The 22,313-nt window shown below is 42.5% G+C and overlaps 1 protein-coding gene across 1 annotated transcript in view; it reads left to right on the forward strand.

The window, feature by feature from the left end:
- The window catches only part of SGCD (sarcoglycan, delta (35kDa dystrophin-associated glycoprotein)), a 298,931-nt gene that overhangs the window by 173,410 nt on the left and 103,208 nt on the right, over positions 1–22,313 (forward strand). Inside the window, exons 4-5 of the mRNA XM_005870533.2 lie at positions 12,916–13,003; positions 20,451–20,570. Of these exons, the coding sequence (XP_005870595.1) occupies positions 12,916–13,003; positions 20,451–20,570 (208 nt within the window). The remainder of the gene's footprint in view (positions 1–12,915; positions 13,004–20,450; positions 20,571–22,313) is intronic.

Consider the following 22,313-nt stretch of genomic DNA (forward strand, 5'->3'; position numbering starts at 1 on the left):
GCTCAGGGTAGGGCCTATTGGGGGGTTGGGGCACCGCCCCCTGTCACACACAGAGCAGGGCGGATCAGGGGGTTGGGGCGCTGCACCCTGTCACACTCAGGGCAGGGCCAATGGGGAGGTTATGGCTCTACCCTGTCACACACAGAGCAAGGCCTGTGGAGGGGGGTTGGGGCGCCACCCTCTATCACCCACAGAGCAGGGCCGATCAGGGGGTTGGTGTGCTGCACCCTGTCAAACGCAGAGGCGCAGGGCAATCAGGGGATTGGGGAGCTCCCCCCTATCAGGCACAGGGCAGGGCCCGTGGGGGGGGGTGGTTGGGGCGCCGCAGCCTGTCACACACAGAGCCGCAGGGCGATCAGGGGGTTTGGGCGCTGCCCCCTGTCATGCTGATCCCGGTGCCGGGAGCCTCGCTGCTCCGCTGATCCCGGTGCTGGGAGGCATATTACCCTTTTACTATATAGGATAGAGGCCTGGTGCATGGGTAGGGGCTGGCTGGTTTGCCCTGAAGGGTGTCCTGGATCAGGGTGGGGGTCCCCACTGGGGTGCCTGGCCAGTCTGGGTGAGGGGCTGAGGGCTGTTTTCCGGCTGGCGAGTGACTAAAGCTTCCAACCGCTCCTTGTTTTCTTCTCTTTTTTTTTTTTTTTTTCTGGGCCAGCTTTAGCTCTGAGGCCTCGCTGCTGAAAACATAGATACAATGTTGCGGTCCGAGCCCGGCTGAATGGAAGCCCTTTTCTGGGGTTTTGTTTAGCTTCTTATTTGCAACATAGTATATAGTTGCTTAGAGTTGCAACTGAGAGGCCGGCAAGTGAGGCGGTGAACGTTGGAGTCTGCAGCAAGCAAGCCTCCCTGCTCGCTTCAGTGCCTGGCTGCTGGCTGCCATCTTGGCTGACAGTTAATTTGCATATACTCACTGATTAGCCAATGAAAAGGGTAGCGGTCGTACGCCAATTACCATGTTTCTCTTTTATTAGTGTAGATTATACCAGTAGCCATGTGCACAAATCCGTGTGCCAGTAGATCACTGCTGCCCTCCTGTAGCTCTCCCCTCCCCCTGCCCCCTTCCCCCCTCATAGCTTGCTGCCCTGCCCCCTCCTTTAGCTCTCTGCAGCCCTCTTGTACCTGGCTGGCCCACCCTCCTGCTGATCTGTGATCTGGTCATGACACGCTTGGTCATTAGGCCTCAGGGTGTAATGGCTAATTAGCATATTCCTCTCTTATTATATAGGGTAATAAATACCTGATGTGTCATCAGTAGCTGGCCCACCCTCCTGCTGATTCATGATCTTATCTCTCTTACTATATAGGATTATATTATATTATATTGTATTGTATTGTATTGTATTGTATTGTATTGTATTGTATTGTATTGTATTGTATTATATTATGCCTGGTATATAGTAGAACTCAATATGCATTAGCTTTGAAATGGGGGTAAACGTTACGTGTGGAGGAGAGCAGAGGCCAGCTAGATTTGTTGACTTATCCAGAGTAGGAATGTGTTAAGGTGGGCCTCTTTTTAGTGGAAGGAAGATGAGGGTTGGTCTTGGTTTTAGCTTCAAGCCCTAGAAACATTTGTATTTTCAAAGTATGCCCCTGAATCTCCCAAACCAGGAGGTTTTCCATCATGAACTCTGCATTATTATAACGTTGTGTCAGTTTCTGCCTAATGATATTTATCGGCTCTAGGGAGTAAAAATTAAGGATCTCTTTATCTTTTCCCCTCAATATCAGAAGTTTACATAAAAAGCCTTCAGTGGTAACAGGGGTCAGAGGTTAGAAATATAAATATGCATTGCCATGATAATGGAGTTAGGATTCTATTTTGGGCTTGTTTTACTTATGGTTAGTTATTTCTATCAGTTTTCTTTCATCACCTTTGGTTTTTTCCTCAAATTACAAAACAATTAAAGAATTTGGCAAGGCAATGGAGCCAGATGTAACAGTTTCCTTTTACATCTCTTAATAGAAGCAAACATGCTGAAATGTAATTTTTCTTCCTTCCACCAGAGCTGTTTTCTCCCCCAGTTTCTCAGCTTCAGAGCAGTAGCAAAAGCCCTTTGGAAGGGAAAAGCCTTTCTTCTCATTGGAATGTAAATAAATTTAAATAATGTTGCTTCAGCCAGTTCAAGAGGGAAACTTGGGACAGAAGTCCTTCAGTTTCTCAAAGTTACGTGGGTTACACCCAGAAATGCTGCTAAGCACTGACATGAGTTTCCACATGGTGCTGGCATTCATTCAAGTGTGGGTTGTATTCATGCCACAAAGAAGGAGGCTCATGGAATCCATAAAACTGGAAGACTTTATAATAGAAAAAAAGCTTAAAATTCAGATGTGGAAGGAATTTACAACCCATTAGTAAGTTAATACTGGAAAATTGTCAGAGTTTGAGATACTACTTTGTATTTTTCCCCCATCCTCTATATTTCAGACAAATGAAATGAACGGAAGAGAATTTTAATTACAAACAGCATGATGTATTAAAATGATTATGAACGTTGGCTTTGGCAATAGACAAACTCCTGACCAGCTCAAGTCTGTCCTCTGCCTGTGGTTCTCTGGGTGAACTCAGATGAGTCCGTTCACATCCTTGATCGTTAGTTTTCCCAACTGAAGAAAAGATGAGGGATAAAAAATGTGTATAATTAATGAGACTGTTATTAGGTTGAAATGGTCCAATGCATGTAAAGTTCTCACTCTGGCACGTAGTGTAATAATTGCTGCTGTTGCCATTATTTATTAGCCATTGAGTTTCAGTAACAACCTCATTAATTAGAATTTACTCCAGGGGAGGGGGGGAGAGAAACACACATGCAGGGAAGGCCAGTCTTAATGAAGGATAAGACTGCATTGAAGAAAATGTGCAGAGACATTCCATTCTGTTACTCCCACCTGCATACGGAGTGCAGAGCCCTTGTGTTGACAGGCTTTGATTCTTCTACGTTGTGGTTCTTGTGGAAGTCGTTTGCCAGCTCTGGCCCTCCGTTTTCCCCTCTGCAAATACGAAGTCACAGTAGATAGCTGCTGGCTTCTGAAGATTCTTCTGGGATTCTTTCAGGCCATTTTTTTTGCAGCTGGTGATAGAAACATTTATCCCTGCCTTAGTACATATTACACGTAAAGAATGGTTCTTCATTTGAAAGGAATTAACCAACACTCGGTAGCAAGAGACTGGCTGAAATTTCTCCAGCCTCATGTTAGTCCAATGAACAAAACAGAGAAACTCTTGGGAAAGTTTTTTCTGACTTTTCAGACGTGGGTGACTTAGTTTTGATGAGTTAGAAACACAGATCAGAGCTGTTCCTATTGGATAGGGGTCAGTGCCATCTGTTTCCCTGAAGGGAGAAATAATCAGGTTGTAGAATTAAGTAGGGGGGTCAAGGTAGGCCTCTGTAGAAGTTGCCATTTGAGCAATGACATGAGGGAGATGAGGGAAGTAGCCATGAGATTATATATTGGAAGAGGGTTCCTGGCTGAGGTGCCGAGTTCCTGAGACAGGACCATGCTTGTCATCTTGAGGAACAACAAGGAGGCCAGTATGGCTGAAGCAGAGTAACCAGAGGGACAGCAGGAGTAGATGCGGTCAGATAGATGATAGGGACCAGACCCATGTAGTACCTTGCAGGCCTTTGTAAAGGTTTTCACTTTTACTTTGAGGAAAAGGGCGGAGACATTGAAAGATTTTGATCAAAGAAATATGTTATCTGACTTAATATTTCCAAAAGAACCGCTCAGGTTGCTATTTTAGGATGATAGTGGTGCAGGGAGTGAGGAGAGGGAGGCAAGGATAAAAACAAGGAGAGCAGGCAGAGGCTGTTCAGAAATCCAGGTGATAGGTGAGAGCGGTCTGAGCCAGGGGGTCTCAGAAGGATCAGATCCTGAATATAATGCAAAAGGTCCCTCTTTTCCCTCACCCTTCATTTCTTGAATTGTAATAACAATATTCCGCTAATTAACTTAAGAGAGTTATTAACAAGAGGGAGATGGTGATTATAGACAATTATTACCATTTACTCTGAAAGAGGCACTGTGCAAAGTGCCCATTCCCTACAAGGTCAGTTTAATTATTAACACTTTCTGCAGATAATGAATCTGAGGGATAAAGAGATAAAACCACATACCCAAGGGCTCACTTCTCTGAGTGGTGAAGCTGAGAGGCGAGCCCAGCCAGTCTGACCAGGAGCTACGCCACGAGGGTGGTCTGTGCAGCGTGTAGACGGTTCTCTCCTCACTCCCTTAAGTATTTCAAGCTAAATCAGAGAGAGATTTGCCACATTCAGTATCTTTTCTTTCTGGAATTATTATTATCCAAGAATGAGGAAGTTGAATGTGATGCTTAATGGTAGGAGAAATTTGTCCTTTACGATGCTGGTGTGCTGGTTGGCTGGAGAATTGATTTACTGAAAAGTACAGAAAAGCAAGGAGCCAGGAGTTACATAAAAACACCTTTTTCGTGCTCTCTAAAGGTCTCAATGCATTGAAAACACTTTAATTGTGGTAAAATACACATAAACCATTTTTAAGCGTACAGTTCAGTGGCATTCAGCGCACTCACATTGTTGTGCAGCCACCATCCATCTTCAAAGTCTTTTCATTTTGCAAAACTGAAACTGTACCCAGGAAACACTAACTCTCCATCCCCCTTCCCCTCAGTCCCTGGCAGCCACCGTTCTACTTTCTGTCTGTGCATTTGACTACTCTTAGGAACCTCATCTAAGTGGAAACTCTTAGTATTTGTCCTTTTGTGACTGGCTTATTGCATTTAACATAATATCAAGGCTCATCCATTTGGCAACATGTGTCAGAATTTACTTCCTTTTCCAGGTGGAATGATATTTCATTGTATGTATATATACCACATTTTATCTACCCATTCATCCTGTTGATGAATCAAAACACATTTGAAGAATCTTATACCACATTGACTTAACTGTTTGAATTTTAGAAATGGCATGATTTTATAATCAAGTAGAAACTTAAAAATAGAAAGCCTCTTTCGTGCTGCTAGACCATAAAGTGAGAGATCTGAAGGCATGCGGCCCATCAGCCGTGAGTTTGATATGCTTGGTTCAGAGACTCAGCCATTGGTTTGTCTATATGAGCAGGACAGTCTCTCAGTTTACAGAATTGAAATTTCTGTTGACTTTTCTTCCGTACAATCATAAATGCGGAGTGTTTCCCACTGTACATTGTTATCTCATTTGTTATGTTGCACTTGTCCTAAATTATGCTAACCATCTTGTTTGCACAGCAGTTCACGTTTAGGGTTGCATTTAGGTTTTGTGAAAATTTTACTTTCCACAATAAGTAATAGATTTGTTCAAATATTAACCTAAGGAAATGCAATTCGATAGTTCTTCAAAGAGTGTATAAATTTAATTATAATTGAAAGTCATTTCAATTTCAATAATTAGTGAAAAAAAAACTGCCAGCCTCGGATTATTCCCTTTCAACTCATATCATAGACCTGTCGTCCATCATTACTGTCCCACACATGCCCATTGACCAAAATACATGAATCAAATAAGTATTTTTGGGGTGTTTTATTCAGACTTTATTTTAAAATAAAATCTGCATAGACTCAGTTTTAAGAAGCTAATCAGTGTCTGCCACACTACAGATATTCCAATGTTCACTTCTGAAAGTTACCTGCATAGCTTGTTTTACCTGTTTTTAAATGGCTCTGGTTTCACTCCCACCTTCCAATCCTCGTGCAGCCACGCTCCAACCACATTGGCCTCTCTCTGTGTCCCTGAAATATACCAAGCTCCCTCCCACCTCAGAGTCAGTACAGTGTCTTTTGCTCTGTCTGAAAAGTTCTTTGTTCAGCTAATTCCCACTCATCCCTGTGATTGCAGCAAAAATGTCTCTCCCTTGGAAAGGCGTTCCCTGCTGGCCCTAATTACGGTAGGTTTCCCTGTATGTGCTCTTGTTTCACCTTACTTGGCATTCGTTGCACTCATTGCAATTATGTAATCCTTGACGGAATTCAATTTAGTCTCGATCACATAACCCCCATCTAATAATGAGAAGATAAAAACGCAAGTCTTAACTGAGGGTCCTTTTGTAAACTACCCGGCCAGTTGCTCCTCAAAGTTGGTAAGGTCATCAACTAGGCTGCAAGCTCTAGGGGAGCAGAGGCCACCTGCTCGGGGCTTGGCCCACTGCTTTCTGCCTAGAAGATACCTTGAAGGTGTTAATGGAATGAACTGATAAGAGGTAGTTGAAAGAGGACATACTCCATTCCACATGCCAGATGGGTGCTACAAGCCCAGGGAAGATTCCAGGCATAATGTAATCATGTCAGGAAGAATTTGGGGTAATGATTTGTGCCCCTGCTTCTCCTTGTCATCTACAGGCTCAACATCTCAACTCTCATTTGCATCACCCACAGTTCCTCGCACTCCATTTGTGGTAAACAAATATTTGTGGATTATGTACTCCTCCCGCCACACTCGGCTTTCTATATTTAGATCTTCACAGCAGCCATCCTTAAAGGTTTGCCTTTTGAAAGCTCTCTTTGACAGCCGGTGTCAACCTTCATTTAATTACTTCTTCTCTGGACAACTGTCTCTGGTGACTTTTAATGTGATCTGAGCATTCAGTTATTCAGCAAATATTTATTGACAGCCTAGTGGGTGCCAAGAAGGTGCCAGGAACTAGCAAAGCTGACAGTCCCCCTCCAGTGTCACGCTAACATGACAACTCTTAAAGAATCATTAAACAGAGCAGTTCAACTTGGTTCAGTATTGAAAGAGACCTAAATGTACCCAAATTTGGGCACAGTGCAGAGAGTAACTGAGCAGGAATGCTACGATGGAAAACCTGGACCCGTTCCCAGCTTACTCTGATGAGTGCTTCACAGTGGAGCTTTATTATTCTCAACTGGAAAACTTTTTCAAAGAATAGGAATCCACCCAAGCATCATTATATAAAAATACTCCAAAGTAAAAGAGAAATGATCATTCTATAGTATTGTTGTCATGCTTTTGAAAGAGTCCATTTAAAGACAAAAGCATCCTATTCGAAATGATAATAATAGACACAGTTGATGCTTGCTGAAAATAAACTTACATCCTTTCGGGATGATTTTAATGACAAATCTAAGTTTGTGTAATTTTTTTCCTGGTTATATCAAGAGTTAGTATTATTTAGTGAACAGTGATCACTGTAGCCAATACATTATGATACTTACTGCAGAGAAGCTGTTAACTTCTGATCACCCTGTTTTCTGTAAGCTGATTAGGGGGAAATGACAGTGTATAGAGAGCCCTGGGCAGAGAGGCCCATATGCTGTTGTTTATTTTAGTATTCCTAAAGACAAACTCCCATGGAAATAGATTTGTTTAAGGGAAAATTTTCTAATAACATGATCAACCCCAATGGGAAATCACATGCCGATGATATAGTAAGCTTCCTGACTACTCGGAGAAGGGTGTCTTTCTGAAGTCTCTTTCTGGAGTTCTACATCTTAGAATTTGACATCCTAATATAGCTCTCTCTCCACCCCCCCCCCAATTTTTTTATTTTATAATAGTTTTATATATGTGTACAGAAAAGTTGTAAAGACAGTGCATAGTGTTCTTAAATACCTCACACCCAGTCTCCCCTATTATTAATATCTAACATTAGTATGGTACCATGCTTTTGTGTCACAATTTTAGTGAACCAATTGATACATTATTAGTAATGAAGTCCATTCTTTATTCAGATTTCATTAGTTTTTACCTAACGTGCTTTTTTTAAAATCTTCACCAGAGGATATATTCATATTTTTTTTATTGATTTCAGAGAGAGAGGAAGGGAGAGGGAGAGAAGAGAGAGAAACATCGATGTGAGAGAGAAACATTGATTGGTTGCCTCCCGTACTCACCCTGACTTAGGATCCAACCCAAAACTTTGGTATGTGCCCTGACCAGGAATTGAACCTACCACCTTTTGATTTATGGGGCAACACTCCACTCAGCTGAGCCACACTGGCCAGGGCCCTAACATCCTTTTAGTGTCCAAGGATCTCATCCAGGCTGCTACATTATATTGAATTGTCATGTTTGTTAAGGTTCTTTTTGGTGGTGACAGTTTCTCAGATTTTCCTTGATTTGATGACCTTACCAACTTCGAGGAGTACTGGTCCGGTATTTTACAAAAGGACCTTCCATTGAGACTTGTTTGATTTTTTTCTCATTATTAGATGGGGGTTATGGGTTTTGAAGAAGAGGCCCACAGAGGTGAAGTGTCCTTTTCTGCACCTACGTATACCAAAGGGTTCATATTATTAACATGATTATCACTGTTGATGTTGACCTTGATGACCTGGCTGAGCCAGTGTTTGTCAGATTTTTCTGTTGTGAAGTTATCATCCCCTTTCCCACACTGTACTCTTTGAAAGGAAGTTATTATGTGCAGCCCACTTTTAAGAAGTGGGGAGTTAACTATGAAAATTGTTAGGAATTCTTCCACATGGGAGATGTGTTTATTCTCTCCCACTTATTTATCTATTCAATAATTTATATCAGGATGAGCTCGTGGATATTTACTTTATGAGTTAGGTTATAATTCAATACTACATTATTTATTTTGCTGTTCAAATTGTTCCAGCATTGGGAGCTCTTTCTGTTGTCTCCTGTGTCTCTTTGACATCCTCTCATAATTGTGGGGTGTTTCAGTGTCGGTTTCTTTGTTTTCTAAGCACTTTCTTCCTTTCTGGCACTAATTCCTGCCCCAGTCCTAGAATCATCTACTTTCTGAGGAGCCCTCCTAATGTATGTTTCGTTTGTTCCTTTGCTATAGTTTATAAAGTATTTTGGTCACCCCTGTGCTTGGCACTTGACATACATTGTCTTTCTTTGTTCTCATGTCAACACCATTAGGTAACCTTTAACTTCATTTCATAAAGGTAGAAACTGAGGCTCAAAGAATGTAAATGATTTACACACAGCCACACAGTTAGTTAAACATAGAGTTGTGATTCCAGCCCAGATCTGTGTGGCTCCACAGCTTACACTTTGACCCTCACTCCATAAAGCCAGCCTCAGCCTCCCTTGTTATCCAAGTTAACATCAGATTGAAACTATGCTATTGTGAACCACCCTGAAAAGACGAAAGCCAGCCAATCTCTCCTCTGGGAAGACCCTCAGGATTCTCATCACATTGATCCCTTTCTTCTCTGAACTTCCTTTGCACTGAGAGTTGAAAGCCTTCCCTGAGTGTAGAAGTTGTTTATGCGCTATCTTGTGGTTTTCTCCATCTATCTCAATTCCCAGATCAGGTGGCTAGCTCCTCAGAGGGCAAGGCAAATATACCACCATCTAGGATTTTCAGAACAGACTGTGGTGATATAGCTGCCATCAAGGACAAATATTATACCAGGAAAGCATAGATATCAATTGAAGTGATATCAACGGTGATATAGCTGCCATCAAGGACAAATATTAAAGTATGTACCGTTCATACCAGGAAAGCATAGATATCAATTGAAGTGATATCACGTTGTTGTTATGGTAACTTTGCATTGACTTAGTTTCCCCCTGGGCAAGGAGCTTCTCAAAGATAAAGGTCATATCTTTTCCGTTCTACAGGGCCTAGGATAGTATGTAACATGTTCTAGGTACTCAATGTATACAAAATGCTTAACATTTATTAACGTCAGGAAAAGAAACATGTGCAAGAAAGGAAAAGGATGTGTAGTTAAAGAATACTCCTTGACTCAGCTGTGGACACTGTCACACAATCATAATAATGTTGGTTCTGAATATTGATTTAGCTGAAGTTGTAAGGAAGAATCCATACCATTGCCTAAATTCAGTGGGATAATGTCTAAAGTTGATAAATCAAGAGATCACATAGAAGCATGATTAGGGCCACAACAAATTGGGGCTTGGTTCAATTAAGTTACATGCCCAAAGTCACCCAACTAGGAAATGGTAGAGATTGGAAGTGGGATGGGCTGACTCCAGGTTTCTCCTGCTCACATGGCACAGAGTGAGTGCTCAGTTGCATGGGCCATGAGTTTGTTGATGGTGGAGAATGCATAGAATAAGCCACAAAACAGTAAGTCATTTTCTCAAGTCTCCACACTGGTCATGGCGATGCAGTTCACTCCGTCCTCTGATTCCAGGTTGCTCTTCTCTCTGTGGCATCAAGTTGCTGAATCTACATAGAGATATGTTAGAGTGTTAACTTCTAGACCAGTGGTTCTAAAAACAAAAAAAAACACCCAGAATTTCTGGAGGATGAGGCCCAGAAATCAGGATTTTAAAAAGATTCCCAGATGATTCTAATGTGCAGCCAAGGTTGAGAACCACTGTTCTAGACACTAGACACGTATAACCTCCTGTTCAGGTTCCAAGCTCTGAATTCTCACATTGCTTACATTGTTTTTAAGTTGTAAGTACAATCACTAAGCACTGCGGAAGCAATGCCAAAGGAACTATTTCTGGCTGATTGTTGTTTTCTAATGGACAGAAGAAAACTTATGTCAATATTATATTTAATGTATTTCTTCTACTCTGATCCAATTTAAAAAACAAAACAAAGCTTTTCATCTGGCAAAATGTGAATTTGAAGGCACTGTGGGAGATTATGGTGAATCTGTGGTGGCCCTGATGTGGCAGAGGTCATCATCTGTCCCCCCAACACTAAGACAACAGCTCTCACACAAGGCTACTGGTTACTCAGGGCCTGAGTGGGTCACGGACACTGGTTACCCATTTTATCAGTTGACCTTGGCTGAGAGAGACCTTAACTCTAGACTATTCGTCTATGGAAAACTGCCTTGGCATTGGCCACCTCATCCCCTCATTCATCTGTGGAAACCACCTCAGGCCTGGGTGTGGGCTGCCTGTCAGGATAGCCCTGCCTTATGCAGGCAGTAGGCTGGGCTCACTGATACGGTCCTACACCCACCAGTTTCAGAAGGAAAGACATTAGACAATCAACCCACAACCTTCCTACCTTCATGACCTCCTTTTTGCATTTCATTTTGATAAAACCATATCTATGTTCTTTTCAAAGCTCAGCTCAAGCATTATCATCTCCTTTGCTTCCCACTCCACAGCTTCACAAATAATCTTACTCTTCAGGAAAGTTCCCCCACACTTCGTTTGTAACTCCCTAATCACCCTACTGTTCTCTGCCTGGTGTCATATGGGTGCCCATCTCATTGACTTTAAAAGTAAAGACCAAGTCTTGCCTGTCTTCAGTTTCCTCCCAACTCTTAGGACAGTGATTTTTCTAAGTCTGGGACTCAGTGGATACTGGGATTGTTGAATTTCAGGCACATGTATGCCATGTGGTAACAAAGGTTTAGAGAGACAAGAATACCCACATTCTTTTTTCTAATAACAGCTATCTGATTACTGACATGTTCTGTCAGGGATTCATCCTTTCGTTATGGCTTTAATTTACTCCAGGATAGGGAGAACACTAAGCCAGAGGCAAACTATGGCCTGTGGGCTAAATCCAACCCTCTGCCCATTCTCATATGGAATAATTTTTATATATTTTTTCTTTTTTTAAATTGAATTCTTTGGGGTGACATTGGTTAATAAAATTATATAGTGCCTTGGCCAGGTGTCTTAGTTGGTTGGAGCATCATACCATACACCAAAAGGTTGCTGGTCCATTCTTGGTCAGGGCACATATCTAGGTTGCAGGTTTGATTCCCGGTCAGGGCACATACAAGAGGCAAGCTATCAATGTTTCTTTCTCACATTGATGTTTCTCTCTCTCCCTTCCTCTCTCTAAAAATTATAAACATATTATCAGGTGAGGATTAAAAAATAGTAAAAATACAATTATATAGGTTTCAGGGATACAATTCTATAATACATCATCTGTACATTGTATTGTATGATCACCACCCCAAGCCAAGTCTCCTTTCCTCATCATTTATCCCTCTTTTACCCTCTCCTACCTCCCCCTACTTCCCTTTCTCTCTGGTAATCTAGTTTTTACATTTTGCAATGATTGGTGAGGAAAAAGAAGAAAAATACTTTATGACACAGTAAGATCACATAAATTTGTAATTTTTAAATTATATGAAATTCAGATGTCATTGTTGATGAATAAAATTTTATGGGAATGCAGCCATACCCATTTGTCTGGCAAGATGTGTCTGTGGCTGTTTTGCAGCAAAACAACAGTTAGCAGTTGAGTAGTTACCACAGAGACTGTACATCCCACAAAGCCTAAACTGTTTACCATCAGACCCTGTGCAGAAAAAGTCTGCCAACCCCTGTTCTGAGTCATCCTCAGCAATGTCTACGATGGTGTAAAAGGAGTTGGGTGATCTTTTTGATAAAGGGGGGAATTGGAGGAAAGCACAGAATGCCTGAAGGAAAAGAAACTTGGAAACAAGAGAAGGAAGGAAACAGGGAAGTGCCAGGTCTCAGGGTTTTGTGCATCTGGGCAGCAAAAATCTCCACTAAGCAACCTCAGTCTTTGTGGATTCTCACAGATGGTGGACATCAGTGGGGCAGACATTGGCTATTTTACACAAGCTTTCTGGTCTCTATTAAGGACTCTGCATGGTTCCTTTGGACAAATTATAAACTAGGAAAGATGAGAGTAGGATGTTATCGGTCATTCTTTACCATTCCATGTACCAACACTAACTAACACCAAAGGGCTCTATGTAGCCCACTTGTCGGACTCAACCATGTGTGTGTGGGGGAGAGTGGGGGGTGGGAATCTATGTTGAGTGTATATCTGTGTATTTCTTTAGAGAGAATTCATTTTGGATGAATGCCAAGGAATTATCACACATGTGGGGATCATTAAACACTTGATGTTTTTAAATAAAGACATCAATTAGAACTTGGCTAAAATCAGTGCAGCCTCTTCAAGAGTTGGGGTGATAGTGTTTTGTTTAGAAAGCTGCTGTCATTTTCATGCATTTCTCCTCTTTTCTTATTGCAGGGTAATGCCCTGTACTTCAAATCAGCCAGAAACGTGACAGTGAACATTCTCAATGACCAGACTAAAGTGCTAACTCAGCTGATAACAGGTAAGAGAAGAAAGAACCTCGAAGCGCCTGGTCCATGCTAAGCACTCAGAAAATGCAGAGCCAAAGCTTGAATGTAAACCATGTGAACTAAATAATACAGTGTCTGCTAACACGTTTTACAGGGTGGAGAAAGGGAAGGTAGTGTGTGCCCCATGCTTCTACTGAAGGGTAGAGTGTCTTCCTAAGGACACATTTTACGTATGCAAATCCAATGATACTTGTTTAGGGGGAATAGACTGGTTTTCATGTAGCATCGCCCCCAAACACAAGCCAGGGGCTTCCTCTGGTACTCAACCATGGAAAAGCTCTGCTTTGGCGCTGGAAGAAAGCCGGCTGTGTTGATGAGTTGAGAGCACAGTGTATATAAAATGGTGCTCACCATACTTCATGGGGTATCAAAGGGATTTTTAATGATAGTTTGAATTCAGCTGAATTTGCCAGATTCGCTGACTTTCAACTTACCTCAGTTGCAAGATGCAGATGTGCCCTCACTGAATATGTTTGTGTGGCTCCTTTTCAGATAGCAGATCTGCCCCTAACAACTGTGGAAAGCACCTCCAGGGTAGTAAGCTGCATATTCCTGAAATGTAAACAGGGATTGATTGGTCACAATAATGCTTCGGGTGATAAACAGAGGCCTCATGGCCATGGTAACGTGCTGTGTGGTATGACCAGTGCCCCCTCGGTATGTCAGGAACCGTAGTAAACAGAAGCCAGCAAGCACCTCACAGTGGAAAGGAAAAAAGGGGGGGTCTGAATGGCATTGTTATACGTCCAAACAGAAAATGCCATTTTGTGGCCTCCGGGCAGAGAGGAAAGTGTACAGATGGACATTTTGAGAAGGCAGTTGCCCACCTGCCCTGAATGAAATGTTACTGCGACTGAAACATCTGGAGCCCCACTCACACGCGTGGCCCAGGGAAACGGATGCCTGATGCCCAGTCGGGCTGGGGAAAGAGCCTCCCTGTCTGCCCCACAGGAGCCCTGCCTATGGCTGTCTGGGGTCCACAGCCCGTGGGTGACTTGGACCATCTACCAGTGAAGGACTCAGGGGTGGCAGAAGCAGTCCATAAACAGCTTGTTCCGGCGGGCATGCATGTGGATTGTTGGCGATGCTTACCGAACATCTGGCCCACAGTCACAATGCTAAATAATTAAATAAACAGCTTCAGTAAGCAATGATTTAAGTAGCGTGTGTGAAAATTGCCTCCAGGAGGGGAATAAATCCAACCTCCAGCTCCCAGAGTTCCACATTCAAAAGGAACTTATTTAGCCTGTTGATCATTTGCCATTTATTCGCAGTGGGAGATTTGGTTGACTTGAGAGATTTTGTTTTGATGAAGCTGAAACTGCCCAAATGACTATTTCTTAGCAAAAGGCAAAGAATCAGTTTTTCTCCCCGTTTCTTCCTTCTTGTCTCCTCATTCTCTCTCTCTCTCTCTCTCTCTCTCTCTCTCTCTCTCTCTCTCTCCCTTCTTCCCTCCCTCCTTTCCCCCCTCCCTCCCTCCCTTCCTCCCTCCCTCCTTCCCTCCTTTTCTCCTTCCCTCCCTCCCTCCCCTCTACTATTCTCTGATCTCTCTTGCCTCCCTCCTTCCCTGTCTTCTGTTTTTCTGGCTCTCCTACCCAAGTCAGCCCCTCTTGGGAGCTGACACACCTATCCTTAACGCTTAAGGCCAAGCACAAGATGGCTAATGTTAGCATGAGATGAGCAAAAAGCCCTTCTACCACTAGCTGGGAAGAGCCTTTCAAGATGATTTCTAAAGAGGAATAGCAGATGTGTTCAAAATATAATTCTAAGCACTCCTACACACACACCCCACCCCGAAAGTTTTCCTTCAGGCTTCTCCATTGACATTTATGCACACACAGTTGGAGTACCAGGAGATTCTTCTAAAGTGTGTTATATTTACTGGTTTGCTTATCTGAGAGCAAATGACTCCTGTCGTCCAAGAGGCCAGGTTTATTACGGCAATCCAGAGAATTCAAGAATTCCCGTTTAGCTGGTGTGGCTCAATGGTTGAATGTTGACCTAGAAACCAAGAGGTCATGTTTCAATTCCTGGTCAGGGCATATGCCCTGGTTGGGGGCATGCATGTGGATTGTTGATGATGCTTACCGAACATCTGGCCCACAGTCACAATGCTAAATAATTAAATAAACAGCTTCAGTAAGCAATAATCCCCAGTAGGGGGCATGCAGGAGGCAGCTGATTGATGATATTTCTCTCTCATTGATGCTTCTATCTCTCTATCCTCCCCCTCTCCCCCTTTATCTCTTTCAAATCAATAAAAACATTAGGGGGGAAAAAAGGAATTCCCGTTTACCTAAGGAATGTCTCAAAAGCCCAGAAGAAATTCCAATATTAGCAATTCAGGTACCCTTTTCCGATGAAGCAATGCTTTAAGTGATGGTTAAGTTCCCAGGCTAGACCACAAATAGATTTTTGCCTTAGACCGCTGCTGATTTTAGTGTCCGCTCAGTAGTGGGTCCTAGCAGGAAACCCTGGGACCTGCCACAATAAAATGGCGGGGGAATCTTCCACAACATCTCGCCAGAGCGGGGAAGGGACCCAGTATCAAGGGAGTTGGGGAGAGAAATTCGACTGGGTAGACTGCAGGCCTTTCCGGCATCCATATTGGTGGCCTGGGCCACTGCGGATGCATCCTGGTGGGTCCCAGGTCTCCCTGTGGAGGAGATGAATGGAAAAGGTGCTTCACTTCACACACAGACTGCCATGCACAGAGGGGGTTAACTGGAGATTAGTTCCAGGTTACACACAGTGGTTTTTCTACCCCAGAGAGGAACAATGGGCTCACCTCCTGAGTAGTCAGTCTCTGGTTCCATTTGCATTCTCTCTAGAACAGCGATTTTCAACCTTTTCCATCTCATGGCACACATACACGAGTTCCTAAAATTCTACAGTACACCAAAATTATATGGTTTGCCTATCTGCCAAAAACAATTGGTATAATGCTGATTCATTCACATGGGATGACTATTGTTGTGTTGGCAATTGTCATTATTTGACAATCTAAGGGAAAAGAAGTCAGTGCCCTGACTAAATAGTCAGGTATTAAAAATTATTGTGGCACACCAGCATGCTAGGGCACACTAGAATCTTTTTTTAAAGATCTCACCATGTCTGAGGAGGTTTGGCAGCCCCAGGTGAAACTGGGGGAAAAGCACAAACCGTCTGCAAACTGAGCCCTCAGTCTCTCTGTGAGGTTTTGGCTAAAACTACCAGTTAATGAGTTTGATACACCCAAATGGTTCTGGCCCTTGGTAAATTCCATTTTGTGTTCTGAGAAGCCCTGCAAAGCAAGTAACTTAGTTGTGTTTTCTGTTCTCTGATTACTGCCGTCATCTCTTCAGTACATTCTCCTATACGTCGCAGGTACCATTCATAAAGTTTGGAGTAAACACAGTTTACACAGAGGCAGGTGGTCTCGACTCCTCAGGGGCCCCATCTCATGTGATGGCCCAGGTTCCTGGAGGCGAAGTCCAAGTGTGTGTGTTCCCCAGTCATGCCACCACTTTGCCATCTGCTTGGATCTAGAGTGGGCAACCTGGGCTCACCTGTGCCCATTCCAGGGTCATTCATTCATTCATTCATTTTCACTCCTTTACCTCCTGATCCCCAATCACCCCCCTAAGAAAAGGTAACAACCCCGAAGCATTGACAAGTAATTCAGACTCTCCTGAAGGTTAGGGTGTCACCAAGAAGGCAGCCGCATCTTAGTCCTCCCAGGACAATTAATCTGAAGCCCTCGCCATACATCTCTATTCTTTCAGGCTCTCTCTCTACAAGCTCCTTTTCTATCTGCTCCTCGTGTTGATTCCAGCCTCCTCCTTCCTGGACAAATGAACATCCTTTTTTTTTTTACTGTGGAACAATTATGAAAGCTCAGCTCCAGACCCAAATCTGCCACTAATTCACCTGATGACCTTGAGAGAGCACCCAACCTTCCTGCCACTCACTCTTCTCTCCGGCGGCATGGAGGCAGTCGGAGTAGACAATGCCCACGTCCTGTGGGCCTGCTAGTTCAGTTCCCCACTCACTAAGAAGCTTTTCCAATGCCCTTATTTTTATCAGAGGGCTAGTGTGGATGTTCTGGGAAGAGATCAGGTCTGCTGAGTGGACGTGATCATGTGCGTGAGGCAAGTGCCCTAAAGGGTCTCATCATTAATTTTTTCAGTGTGTTATGACCACTGCATTAGCTGAGACAATCACAGGAAAAATCCCCTACATCTCACAGTGTTTTTTGCCTCCAAAGTTCTTTTTTATAAGCAGTGTAATGTGATCATTTTGCACTTCTGATGGGTTAGATAGGATAGGGTGATAGTTCAATTTTACAGATGCAGAAAATGAGGTTCGGAAAGAGCGAATGATTTGCCGAAAGTCACATTACCAGAAAATGAGCCGGGACATAATTCTTGCCTTCTGATCTTAGACTGATAGCCTTGACAAAGAGGAAAGCAGCCCCAGACATCCAGGGGCTGGCCGGGAACTCTCAGCCAAGCCTTCGGGTTTGCCCATTTGACCATAAATAATTGTCACAGAGCATCAACACCAGACAAGGCCACTCAGTGGCCAGGAAGGATAAAGACAAAACAAAGACAGCTCAGACAGAATGAAAACATTTATCCAAACCACAAAAATGACCAAACATTCCTCTATCCTAGCTAATAAGACTGTTGTTTCTTTATCCATTACACATTTGGCATGGCTCTGGTCTTCCCTACCTCTAGAAAAGATTTATTGAGATACCAATCATATAATTACCCCCACTTCCTGACAGCAGCTAATTCCAAGCAAAGTCTTGCTTCCTTAAACCCAGCCCTAAATAGCCTAATATAAGGCCAAATACTATATAAGTCCTTCCTTATTATCGACATGTCTCCCGTGGTTTCCCTGGGTGTGCGTCTCCCTCATAGCAATGAGTACTAAACCCAACTTGTTCAACAACTGCTGTGTTCCTGGCCATTTTTGTCTGGAAAGCATGAGGACTCTTTTATTCCTACTTTTTTATTAATAATGAGAAGGAAACAAAAATTCTATATCAGAATCTCCTGGAAAATTCTGGTTAAATATAAGATTTTTGGACCCTAACCTCAATTTTTTTTTTCTGTATGAATTTCCAGGCCAAAAGATAAATTTCTTTTGACCTAACCTGGGCTTGATGAGGGTGATGACACTGGGCTTAGTCTGATGAACTTCATGCATTCAGGTAGCTCCAGCTCAGGCAAACTGAATTGTCTCCTTCCTGTTTTTTGTGTGTGTGTGTTTTTTTAGGAATTCTAGCACATTAACTTGTTTTACTTTTCACATAGTACCTAAAACCCTCTGTGTCTATTTATTTATAAACTAGAGGCCCAGTGCACGAATTTGTGCACTGCTGGGGTCCAACTGGCCTGCCCAGATCAGAGCCGACTGGACAAGCGGGCTGGGAGGAGGGGCTGCAGGTGTTGGCCTGCCGGCCCCACATCCTGGTCGAACTCCTGGTCGGGGGGACAATTTGCATATTAGCCTTTTATTATATAGGATGTTTCAACTTATATGCACTTGTCTCCATCAGAAGATAAGTGTTTTAGGATCAGGCACCTTGTCCTTTTTATGCTGCCATAGTCCTACCTTCAAGAATAATACCTGTTGTTATATGATAAACCCTCTGAAATTTATTTTTTATGGAATAAAATTCTAGCATAAAAGATTCAACAACTTCCTAGGCAAGTCATTGCAAGATATTATAATCTTCCCTGCCAGGAAAGGATCTATATTCTGAGGAAATAGACTTGTCTGGTGTCAGTTGCAACCAGTGGGTCAAGGGGACAGAGCGGGACAGATTTCAGCTGAATGTAAAGCCCTCCCCCCCTTTTACAACAGTTGGAGGTGGTCAAAGATAAGCTGGTCACTTCATGAGGTGGTGAGCCTTCTGTGCCTTGATGTAGTCAAGCTGAAATCTACAAGTATGTGATAGTAATTTGGTGGTTAAGCTGAGGGAAATCTCATTCAGGCATTAGTTTGGAAAACGGACATGATGGCCTTTAAAATCCTAGCCTGAGAGCATATGATAAAAGGTAATTGACAAGACATGGCTGAAGTCATGAGCCTGATTTTCGTGGTTGACTTCTGAAAACCAATCCACTTACATCGGAGTCCAATGCAGTCTTGTCAGACATATGCGCTCTATGAAAAGCTCTTCGTAATTGAATGCAATGAGGCTAATGTATTCTCCCTCTCTCTCTTCCAGGTCCAAAGGCCGTAGAAGCCTACGGCCAAAAGTTTGAAGTAAAGACAGTTTCTGGAAAATTGCTCTTCTCTGCAGATAACAATGAAGTGGTCGTCGGAGCTGTTTTGACCTAACCTGGGCTTGATGAGGGTGATGACACTGGGCTTAGTCTGATGAACTTCATGCGTTCAGGTAGCTCCAGCTCAGGCAAACTGAATTGTCTCCTTCCTGTTTTTTGTGTGTGTGTGTTTTTTTAGGAATTCTAGCACATTAACTTGTTTTACTTTTCACATAGTACCTAAAACCCTCTGTGTCTATTTATTTATAAACTAGAGGCCCAGTGCACGAATTTGTGCACTGCTGGGGTCCAACTGGCCTGCCCAGATCAGAGCCGATCTGGACAAGCGGGCTGGGAGGAGGGGCTGCAGGTGTTGGCCTGCCGGCCCCACATCCTGGTCGAACTCCTGGTCGGGGGGACAATTTGCATATTAGCCTTTTATTATATAGGATGTTTCAACTTATATGCACTTGTCTCCATCAGAAGATAAGTGTTTTAGGATCAGGCACCTTGTCCTTTTTATGCTGCCATAGTCCTACCTTCAAGAATAATACCTGTTGTTATATGATAAACCCTCTGAAATTTATTTTTTTATGGAATAAAATTCTAGCATAAAAGATTCAACAACTTCCTAGGCAAGTCATTGCAAGATATTATAATCTTTCCTGACAGGAAAGGATCTATATTCTGAGGAAATAGACTTGTTTGGTGTCAGTTGCAGCCAGTGGGTCAAGGGGACAGAGTGGGACAGATTTCAGCTGAATGTAAAGCCCCCCCCCCCTTTTACAACAGTTGGAGGTGGTCAAAGATAAGCTGGTCACTTCATGAGGTGGTGAGCCTTCTGTGCCTTGATGTAGTCAAGCTGAAATCTACAAGTATGTGATAGTAATTTGGTGGTTAAGCTGAGGGAAATCTCATTCAGGCATTAGTTTGGAAAACGGACATGATGGCCTTTAAAATCCTAGCCTGAGAGCATATGATAAAAGGTAATTGACAAGACATGGCTGAAGTCATGAGCCTGATTTTCGTGGTTGACTTCTGAAAACCAATCCACTTACATCGGAGTCCAATGCAGTCTTGTCAGACATATGCGCTCTATGAAAAGCTCTTCGTAATTGAATGCAATGAGGCTAATGTATTCTCCCTCTCTCTCTTCCAGGTCCAAAGGCCGTAGAAGCCTACGGCCAAAAGTTTGAAGTAAAGACAGTTTCTGGAAAATTGCTCTTCTCTGCAGATAACAATGAAGTGGTCGTCGGAGCTGAGAGATTGCGAGTTTTAGGTAAGGAAACATTTTCATTGGTCTGATGCTACTGTGTCCATTTGAGAGCAAGAGTGGAATGGTGTCTAGAGAAGTGATTTAGGCCAATTACCTGGGTTCTCTTTTACACTTTATGTTGAATTAAAATTCTACTAAAAAAAGAAAAAAGAGGTTTGTGTTCATGCTCAGTGGGTTGGTTTTGGTTTGGCTTCTTTGTAGCCATGCTTTCTGAACATGGAGATGTGAGGTGATAAATCCCAAGCATGAAGCCCTTTAATTCTAAAATCTTTATGGAAAGTCTGTTACTTGAATCCAAACCAAAGTATTCTCATTGCCTCTTTTCTAAAAGTTCAGGGAAAATATATTACTAGGTCAGACTTTGCGTGATGAGTGAGTATCAATAGACTCTATGCTTATTTTTAAACTGGATTTTAAAATTGGATCATATACATAGCAATAAGGAATGAGCCACTTTTTCTGTGCACTCTATAGTTTTGTAGTTCTTATTCTAAACTTAAAATTTAAGTTATTCCTATTGGAAAAAACTATAAGCCACCATATGCAGACGACACGTGAGCTGGGGCTGCTCTCCTACAATCTTTCCGGTCCCAGCCATTCTCATCTTCCTCCTGAATTATTTGGAAATGGTTCTTTTTTTTTTGCACCTTCTAATTGTAGTATTGGTGGGAGAATATACTGTAATATGAATCATCTCTACTTCTGTATCTATATATCACAGTATTCTTTTTCCCAGTCCACCTCTTTCCCTATAAGATATACTGTATGTCATCATTATATTAATATATTAAAAATCTACAAATCCGTTTTTCACTTTTTATACTGTTGGATACTTATGAAAACTTTTACTGGGTTACTGAAAAAATTTAGTCTTATTAGAAAAATTTTAAAAAAATCACCTAAGGAACTTCTGAAAAGTTTATGTTCATGGATCCAACTGTGACTTACTGAGGTAGGAGCTCTGGTGGAAGGGCCCAAGAATGTGTTTGTAAAAACACTTGCAGACCCCGGCTGGTGTGGCTCAGTGGTTGAGTGTCTGTCCATGAACCAGGAGGTCAGGGCACGTGCCTGGGTTGTGAGCTCGATCTCCAGTAGGGGGCGTGCAGGAGGCAGCTGATTAAGGATTCTCTCTTATCATTGATGTTTCTATCTCTCTCTTCCTCTCCTTTCTCCTCTCTGAAATAAATAAAAATGTATTTTTAAAAAACACTTGCAGAAATTTCTATGGTCCCATAGTTGGAAGCATTGAATCTGAGAACACAAGAAATTAGTGTTTTGTGGCTGTTCCGGTGCTTGGCTGACCTGGATCTTAATCCCTGCTCTGTCATCTTTTAGCTGTGTGACTTTGGCTAGTTACTGACAGCCTAGCCAGTTTTCTTTTCTGTTCAATTGGAGTAAGAGCATCTACCATCTCAAATTACCCCTACAGTTAAATGAGATTATATTATGTGTACTTATCACCGTGCCTACCTCAAAATAGTACTCTGCCAATAGTAGCTGCTGCTGCTGTTAATACTCCTGCTACTGCTTCTATTAATAATACTAATACTACTTTTCCTTCTATTGATCCCTAAGAGTCTCTGAAATGCAGGGGTTACTAGTAAAAGCTCAGAAATTAACCCACTATGATTTTAACCCATCTATATCCTTTACTAGCTGTGTGCCTTTAAGTAAGTTATCTAACCTCTCAGTGCCAATGTTTATTCATCTACAAAATGGGGGGAAGATTAAAGAAGTATATACCTT

This window comes from Myotis brandtii, unplaced genomic scaffold (assembly GCF_000412655.1).
Source record: "Myotis brandtii unplaced genomic scaffold, ASM41265v1 scaffold32, whole genome shotgun sequence".
In the NCBI taxonomy this organism is placed as follows: Eukaryota; Metazoa; Chordata; class Mammalia; order Chiroptera; family Vespertilionidae; genus Myotis; species Myotis brandtii.